At 41.4% G+C, this 8928-nt stretch overlaps 1 protein-coding gene across 1 annotated transcript; it reads left to right on the top strand.

The window, feature by feature from the left end:
• The first annotated feature begins 244 nt into the window (after positions 1-244).
• Positions 245-8444, top strand: med27 (mediator complex subunit 27). Its single transcript, XM_077523040.1, has 8 exons — positions 245-540; positions 2180-2324; positions 2415-2545; positions 3318-3411; positions 5966-6073; positions 6154-6195; positions 6263-6340; positions 7356-8444. Exons 1-8 carry the CDS (start codon positions 266-268, stop codon positions 7488-7490), a joined length of 1008 nt encoding a protein of 335 aa, XP_077379166.1. The 5' UTR covers positions 245-265; the 3' UTR covers positions 7491-8444.
• The last annotated feature ends 484 nt before the right edge of the window (positions 8445-8928 follow it).

The raw sequence follows: 8928 nt of genomic DNA on the forward strand, positions 1-8928 counted from the left end.
TAAAAAGTTGGGCTTTTTTTCCCTCTTCCAATGTACTTCAATGTGCGTAAGTTTTACGCGGATTTGCGCTATTTGCGGGGCGGCCGCAGTCGACTGTCATTACATTCGTGTCAGTTATGTTACTTACCCAATGTTTCTTGACTTGTATATAAGCTTAGTGAATTGCATTGTACAGTATATTGTACAGAGTATGGTATGGAAGTAGTACACAAAAGTGTTTGAAAGTGTTGTTTCCTCGTGTGGGACGAAAACGTGAAGTTCGTGAATGCAGCATCGGCGCTTGACGTCATCCGGTAACGTCATCGGCGAGCGACGGGGGAAGACGACGGACGACAAGATGGCGGACGTGGTGAGCGTGGGAGTCAACCTGGACGCCTTTTCTCACGCCATCAGCGGCATTCAGGCGCTGCGCTCCAGCGTCAGCCGCGTCTTCGAGTCGCTCAAGGACGGCATGAAGAACCGCCAGACGCTCGAAGGCCGCGAGAAGCAATTTATCGCCGCCTTCCAGGACAACCTGCAGGCGGTCAACAGGGACCTCAAGTCAGTCACACTTCACAAACCCTTATTTTGCCGTCAATTAAGTAACAAAGTATAAATTCTGCGCCGATACGTGTGCCTGCTCGTGTGGTCGTGCGGTCGTATTTGTTTTTTGCTTTTTTTGTTTTGTTTTTAAACACATTGCACATTCAATAGTAAACATCACACAAGTCATAAAAATAGTACGAAAACAGCAAACACAAATGCTAGGAAGATACAACTCGTCACAAGTACAAAGGCAAAAATATATGAAGGGAAATGCAATGTTACGTTTTAGCCATCCAATGGATATGTGCATTCAAGCTCTTCTCCGCCTTTCTGTTCTGGCAGCCACTAATTGTAAATAACAACTCAAAGTCCTTTTAAAATACTAAAAAGAAATGCTGCTTTGTGAGTTCCAAATTGACATTTATGAATGGAAAACTTTGATAATTAGCAATTATTATTATTGACTGTCTTTCTCTTCATTACCACACTTTACAACATAACAAAAAAACAAAAAAATGTTCATAAAACAATACAAAATTTTCATTAAATTTACCACAAATAAAAGTGACTAATTGACGTCCTTCTATAGTTTGGTCGTCAGCTCACAAGGCAAGAAAAGAAAAGATGTGACACAGTTTCAAACAAAACAAACGCCCTCCATTCATTTGAAATGTTTTCATCATCAAATGTTTGACGGGGTAGATTTGATGTCAAATTTTAAATGCAATCATCACGGTTCAAATAGCGCACTGCACCTTTGTTTTTTGTCTTCAAATATGTTTCACGTTTGTTGTGGTCACTTACGAGTTGTAAACAAGACGTGACATTGACTGAGGAAGTTCTCAAATCAATCGAAGGGATTCAACATTTTCAGCAGGAAAAAGTTCAGATTTTGTCTAGAATGAATTTCATAATGTCATTATTTTTCATGTACAATGAATACCTTTCAAAAGTCGTTTTTTCTACTTACTGTCAACTGATGATGACATCACCTATGCTGGAGTAGTAGGTAACGGCCAATCATGGCTCACCTGTTTTCTGGGTTTGGTCAGTAAACTGAGCCATGATTGTCGTTACCTACTACTCCAGCACAGGTGATGTTATCATCAGTCGACAGCAAGTAGAACAAATGCTTTTGAAAGGTATTTATTGTACATGAAAAATAACGAAGTTACCACATTCATTCTATACAAAATATTCACTTTTTCCTGCTGAAAATTGTTGAATCAGTAAAGTGTCCCTTTAAGAGCTCACACGTGCTCAGGAAGCAGGTAATGACCAATCATGACGCGGTTTGCTGAGGTCACATGACCAGACCCAGGTGAGCCATGATTGGTCGTTACCTGCTTCCTGAGCATGCGTGACGTCATCTTCAGTTGACAGCCAATGGCAAATTGCTTTTTTGTTGTACATGAAAACGAATGACATCATCGCATTCATTCTGGACCAAATCGGAACCTCTTATTGCTGAAAATGACTGAATGGGTCGAGTCTTCCTTTAATGACGAATTGACGACATTGTGGATGCTCGGAGTTGCCGTCGCTCGGTGTTGTGACGACTGCAAGTTAGCTTGTCTTTCTTAGCCATAAAGTTTTGTTGTGTTTTGTCTCTGTTGTGGTCGTTGGCCTGTAACTGTTTGATTGTTGCCATCAGCGAGCTGGAGCGTCTGAGCGGTTTGGTGGGCCGTCCGTCCGAGTCGCATCCCCTGCACAACAGCGGCCTCCTCAGCCTGGACCCGGTCCAGGACAAGACACCGCTCTACTCGCAGCTGCTGCAGGCCTACAAGTGGTCCAACAAGGTGGGACCGCCGTCGCCATTAACGCTAACGCGCTAATGGACACACCCGCCAGCTTACCCGGCGGACGGATGGTTGTTTTGCTGTTGGCAGCTGCAGTACCACGCTGGCCTGGCCTCCAGTTTGCTCAACCAGCAGTCGCTCAAGCGCTCGGCCAATCAGATGGGAGCCTCCGCCAAGCGCCGGCCCAAAGTCCAGCCCAGCACCCTCGTCCTCCCCCCACAGTGAGTAGGAATCTGACAATATCATCGATTTCGCCATAAATCCTCATACTTTGTCTCCCGATAGACAAGTATGGCGATATTTGTAGTTAATATACAGCCACTAGAACGGCTCCATTGTTGATGACATATTGAGCGATGACTTGGCGGGCCACTAGGGGGAGTGCCTCATAAGAGTGGCGGAGAAATGGATGCAAGTCTTCAGGCAAAGAAGAAGACGCATCAGCTTATTTTGACTTATGGAAGACATTTATCTGTCCAGCAACTGACTCACTTTTGCATACGTTTCTATGACAAATGTGGATTATAGCTTCAATTTTAACATTTGAAAATAGATTTTATGTTTCGACTTTTTGAAGCACACAATTTCTCAGAAATATTAATACTGATTTATTTACTTTTGCAATGTTACACAAAAAAAATGTTGTCACAGTTTATAAAATGAATCAAATGATTGAAAGGACGGATCGGGAACGCCCGGTGAAATTTGCACGTCCCCGGCCAATGGCGATGGCGGACGGGAAGCCCGGCGACCAATCCTTTAGTAGGTCAACCGACAAATGCTAGTGGAGCCAATTGCGTGTTGTCAATCGTCTTCAATTGGACAGTTGCAGAAACATGTTGTCAAACGGACCAATTGGAAGGGTCCAATTGCCATCCAAATGGGTTTGATTGGATGAGCTTGTTGGAGATTTTCTTGAAATAAAAGTTGCAATCGTCCATTTGATTCATGGCAAATGTTTTTTTGTTGTTGTTGTTGTTTTTCCTTACCCAGGTATGTGGACGACGTCATTTCTCGCATCGACCGAATGTTTCCCGACATGAGCATTGAACTCTTCCGCCCCAACGGAACGTCCGCCGTCCTGTTGGTACGTGCGCACCACTCACCTGTATAAATGACTGGATAGCTGTTAGCCCATACACACCCGTGCAAGCCGTTGAAGTCACAGGGCAGCCATCTTGCTCCTCCCACCTCACCAGCAGACTACTGTATCAACTATACGCTATATGTACACATCAGCTCGGAGGCACTTAGTAGAAGGCTGGAGGCAGGGTGCTCACTATTTTTTAACAAGTAAAAATAATAATAATAATAATAATAAGTTGACAGATGGTATGTGCTGCCTTGAAGGCCCCTTTTTCTTTTATCACTCAGTTCTTTAACTCCAATATTAGATTTGGAAGAGGCATCTTTTGTTCAATTACACTTACAATTCTTTCAGAAAAAAAAATATAAGTTTCTTGTGTATGTTTATTAAGTTTAAAACAGCTATGCTGTTTCTACTAAGTACTGTCTCGAATGTTCGATCCTGTAAAAAATATATTGGATGGTATGACGAGAAATGTTTCTTGGGAGGAGCAATATGGCGGCCTTGTGACCTCAGAAGTCTTGGCCTTTCAGCTATCCTATCATTATATGTGACCCGCTCCATCAAAAGGGTCCGCATGTCGGCAGGCTCTATCTCGAGATATGGCCGATATTAGACAGTTGGACATTTTTTGTCCATTTTGAGATTTCTCCACAAATAGCGTCCTTGAGGTCTCTAGTTTCATTTCCAAGCAGCACAAAAGTCAAAATTGTAATCAAAGTGTAAGAAAATAAGGAATTATTAGACAGTATGCCTCGTAGCTAGGGGGCGTGTTTTTAGCTGAGCTGCTAGCAAGCACGACCTCTTGCGCACCTTTTTAAAATCAACCCAACTTTCCTAGCCTCAGATGTAATTCATTACTGAGTTATAGAAATATTGTGAGGATAAGTGAATCTGCTAACAGATGGATGGATGGATGTAGCAACCAAAAAAGGTCGAAACACAATTCAGCACGAACGTGAACAGTCATTCAACCTAATGGAGCAGAAGCTATGTTGTCATGGGTCCGGTTACTGGCGAGCAATCTGCTCCTTTACTCAGACCACGTCGGGAATTAAAAGTTGTGACGTGCGCCAGTGCCTTGTATGCAATGTAGACTAATGTAATAATGCATCGTAAATACTAATGTAATGGTTTGATCGCTTGTTGATGTTGTGTATTTCATACGACGGCGGACACGCTGCTTCGATGCGTCAAAACAAAAAAAAAAGTCTTCCTGCCTACGTCGCAAATGTCGCCACACATTTTCACTTTATGCTCTTTTAAATGGGATGACATGAACATAAAAATGAGCTATGAAATATTTAACTTGAAGATGAAAAATGGTCCTCTCAAAAGAGTCACAGAGTGACTTGGAAATAGAATAATTTAGTGTCACTCTATTACTTGCGTTGGGGTGGTGGGGAAAAAAAAAATCAAAAACATTTTCATTTTATTCATTTTCAAAAGCATTTGAAACATCACATCACATCCATGATGTTATCAATAAAGCACTTTTCACAGGACCTCATTTATGCAAGAAAATACCACAAGGAGCAACGATAAAATAACCAAACTTTGGCTGATGCTTCAGAAAATGAATTGTCAGCCGAATAGGGGTGTGAATTGCCTAGTACCTGACGATTCGATTCATATCACGATTCACAGGTCACGATTCGATTCGATACCGATTAATCCCGATACGAATTTATAAGTCGTTGTTGCGATTTTTTTTCATTCAAATTTAGAAAATACTAATCAGTAAGCTTGTACAGTGTAAGATTTATATGAAAATGTATTATTTATTTATCTGAAATTTTTGATATTTCTTATGTCTTATAGAGGTTGTAATCTGTTTCATGTTTGAACAGCATTAAAATAAAATATTAAGGCTTAATGTTCCGTTCATATAACATTCTTCCATGCTCAAGGTGTGAATCCTAAAAAAAATAAATAAAAAAAATCCAAAAAAAAAAAAAAATCGATTCGGCCGATTATTGAATCGATTCGAGAATCGCGCGATGTAGTATCGCGATATATCGCCGAATCGATTTTTTTTTAACACCCCTACAGCCAAATGTGATCTTCAAAGTTGAGGCTGATTTTTCATCTCTTGAAAGGTCAAACTTCCAAAACGTTTAAAGGGTTAACATCTCGGATGATGACCTTGCCTGCTATTGGAATTGACTTTCCACTGATATTTGAACAGTTCCTGAAAATTTCAGGTTTATATCTTTTTCCAAATTTACTGGTTGCTATGGACATTTGAAAGATGCAAGTACCAAATCTTTAAAGCCCTTTTTCCCAAAACTAGGAATTTCAACTTTCCAACATTAAAACTGTTGTAACTTTGTCAAATTTTCAGCGATGTCCATGTATTATATATCATTTTAAAGGGAAGTAAGTGCAGAATTCAAATATATCAATATCTCAATTTTTTTTGCACATGTGGACCCTTTTCCCGGCCACATATATACATGTGTGTGTGTGTGTGTGTGTGTATATATATTTGTATAGATGTATAGACATAGATGCTTCCGTTGTGGCGTTAAAGTGACGTGTGACTTCCTGTCAGGTGACTTTGGGCAAAGTGCTGAAGGCCATCGTGGTGATGCGTTCGCTGTTCATTGACCGCACGCTGGTGCGCGCCTTCAACGAGAACGTTTACGACCGCGACGGCAAGGTGAGCAGCGTGGCGTGCCCGTGCGCACATGGTGTCGGTTGCCGCGGTAACGTTGTCCGTGTCCCCCCCGCCCCTCTCAGTTGGACATCTGGAGCAAGTCACAGCATCAGGTGTTCCAGAAGGTGAGTTGGGAGCGGACTGTGGCGGCTGCTGAGTGGCGATTGCTGATTGCCGATTGCTGATCGCCAGGTAACGGACCACGCCACCACCGCCCTGCTGCACTACCAACTGCCGCAGATGCCCGACGTCGTCGTGCGCTCATTCATGGTCAGACAACAAAATGCTCAATCTACAAATTTTTCATTTCACTTCGTTTTGATTTCATTTTTTTACATTTTGCTCGTTTTAAAGTGAAACTTGACTCATTCAACAATTTTCAACAGTGACAAGTTCAGATTTTGTCCACAATGAATTTGATCACTTTATTTTTCATATTAAAAAAAATCAATTTTTGAACTTGATGTCGACTGATGATGACATCACCTGTGCTGAGGAAGTAAGGTAACGGTCAATCATGGCTCACATGTTTGCTGGGTTTAGTCAATAAACTGAGCCAGAAAACTGGTGAGCCATAATTGGTCACTAGTACTACCTACTCAGCACAGGTGATGTCATCATCAGTCGACAGCAAGTGGGAAATTTACTGTATAAAGGTAGAAATTGTACTTGAAAAAATAATGAAGTTATTAAATTAATTATAGACAAAATAGTATCCCTTGAATTAGTCAGGGTGGTTCTGTTACTTTTTAGTAATTTTAGTTATTTAATAAATGCTTAGTTTTAGTTAGTTTCAATATTAGTTTGAGTTTTAAAATAAGTGTGTATTACTTGTGCGCAATATTTAAAAAACTAGCATGGGAGTGACATCATCTTTTGGTGCTTTTCTATTGGCTGCTGCTGGATGACGTCACTTCCATGGGACACGCGTCCAAACGGCTTTATTCCGCTTCATATTGAAATCAATCGACTTTGTCACATTTCAAATCATCCCCAAAGGCTCATGCTTTCAATTCATTACCAAAGATGAAAAGCAAGGACAGTTTTGCAATCATTAGTTACTTTTGTAAACGTCAAATGTCGTTTCAGTTAGTTTTTGGGTTTTTTTAAAAGCAATTTCGTTTTTATTTGATTTAGTTAATGAAATAGTTGTTTGAATTTTCATTTTTTCGTTCGTATGAGTTGACTCAAATCATCTTGATCGACGTGCACATTTCTGATGTGTGTGTGTGGGTGTGTGTGTGGGTGTGTGTGTGTGGGTGTGTGTGTGTATGCGTACGTGCAGACTTGGCTTCGGAGTTACCTGAAGCTGTTCCAGTCTCCGTGCCAGCGATGCGGTCGCTTCCTGCAGGACGGACTTCCTCCCACCTGGAGGGACTTTCGCACCCTGGAGGCCTTCCACGACACCTGCCGCATGTGAAACCGCATACGCGCACACCTGATTCAAACGCTTGGCTCAAACAATGCAAGAAATTGGACGCCATTTCTTGGATTGTTTGATGTCCACTCTCAAAAGAGGTGAAAGGTCCAAAGTAAGACAATGATGGATGAAAAATGAAGACATCTACTTTATTTAGACGTCCATTTGCTTTCTGGCTGGTTTGATACAAAATGATGCAATATATATATATATATATATTTTTTTTTTTCAAGTCAAGGATCTGAGCAATATTCCGGAGTTGTTTTATGCTGAACAAACCGTTTGTTGACTCAAAGCTCAAATGTTGACCCAGGTGGAGGATGACTCCATTTGTGACCCCTGGTTGTCTTTATTTTTGTTTTTGGAGTATGTCAAATGTCTCGACTTGTTTTGGAATCCACATCGTGTACTCACGTATGTCCGGGTTTGTTTTGGAGCCAAGCTTGGCGACTGTTTTTGCCCGGCCCACATTTGCGGCTTGAGTGGTGTTTGTGTGGAAGCCTCGTCAGGTGGTCTGGAATCTTCCTCACCACCACCACCATAATCATCATCATCATCATCATCATCATTATTGTGTAAAATGTTAAACGCTCCCTGAAGGATTTGAGCGAGCGCTAATGAGGAGCACACATGCGTCATCATCTACATCGGCATCTTCATCAGCGACCTTCATGACTGATTGATGAAGGTCAATTAGGTGGTGGCGTGCTGCGGACGTCGCACCTGAAGACGACCCCTCCCGACTCCGCCCCTCCCAACACTCGTCACCCACACAGTTTTTCTTTCGCTATTGAATGAAGTGCAAATGGAAAACCGCCGGTGTGGTTCTTCATCCAGGATGTGAAAGCGGACCGCGCCACATTGCTACAACAGACACAAGGGAGCAGAAAAAGGAAAAAAAAATACCTAACTTGTAAATAAAGTTGCATTGAATAAAGAAGGGGATTGTTGTAATCTGTCTCCACCTGTTGGTCTAAGTGTGCACTGCATGCATGACCTTTTCACAAGCAGGATGCCATTTGGGAACTTTCTCCACAAATCTGCCGTCTGATTTGATTTTTGATTTTTTTTTTCCTCACAAGTGACCAGCGACAAATCTAGCGACCTTTTTTCTGTTTTTTTTTTTTTGTTTGTTTTTTTTTAACCCATTTTGCCTCTCCCACAAATTATTGCTTTCCTACGGCGGCCATTACTATTACGTACAATTAAGCAATTATGTAATTTAGCAACTTTTAGGACAGCCAAATACAATAGTTACTTTCCTTAAATGGCAAGACTGTTTGCAAGGTTTTTTTGGGGGTTTTTTTCTCCTGCAACCGCCCAAGTGTGGCATGCCTCATCACAAAACATTCCAACACGATTCAATGTGATGACGTTTGCGTTCAGAAGTTGGGCAAAGCAAAATGTTTGATTTATTTTTTTATTTTTATTTTTTCCT

This window comes from Festucalex cinctus, chromosome 5 (genome assembly GCF_051991245.1).
Source record: "Festucalex cinctus isolate MCC-2025b chromosome 5, RoL_Fcin_1.0, whole genome shotgun sequence".
In the NCBI taxonomy this organism is placed as follows: Eukaryota; Metazoa; Chordata; class Actinopteri; order Syngnathiformes; family Syngnathidae; genus Festucalex; species Festucalex cinctus.

What these genes read in the sequence shown, in the direction of transcription:
- med27 (XM_077523040.1), top strand. Translation starts at nt 266, where the DNA reads ATGCAGCATCGGCGCTTGACGTCATCCGGTAACGTCATCGGCGAGCGA. An exon ending in TTTACGACCGCGACGGCAAG is followed by an intron (nt 6,074 to 6,153) that starts GTGAGCAGCGTG and finishes CGCCCCTCTCAG; the next exon opens with TTGGACATCTGGAGCAAGTC. An exon ending in AGCATCAGGTGTTCCAGAAG is followed by an intron (nt 6,196 to 6,262) that starts GTGAGTTGGGAG and finishes GCTGATCGCCAG; the next exon opens with GTAACGGACCACGCCACCAC.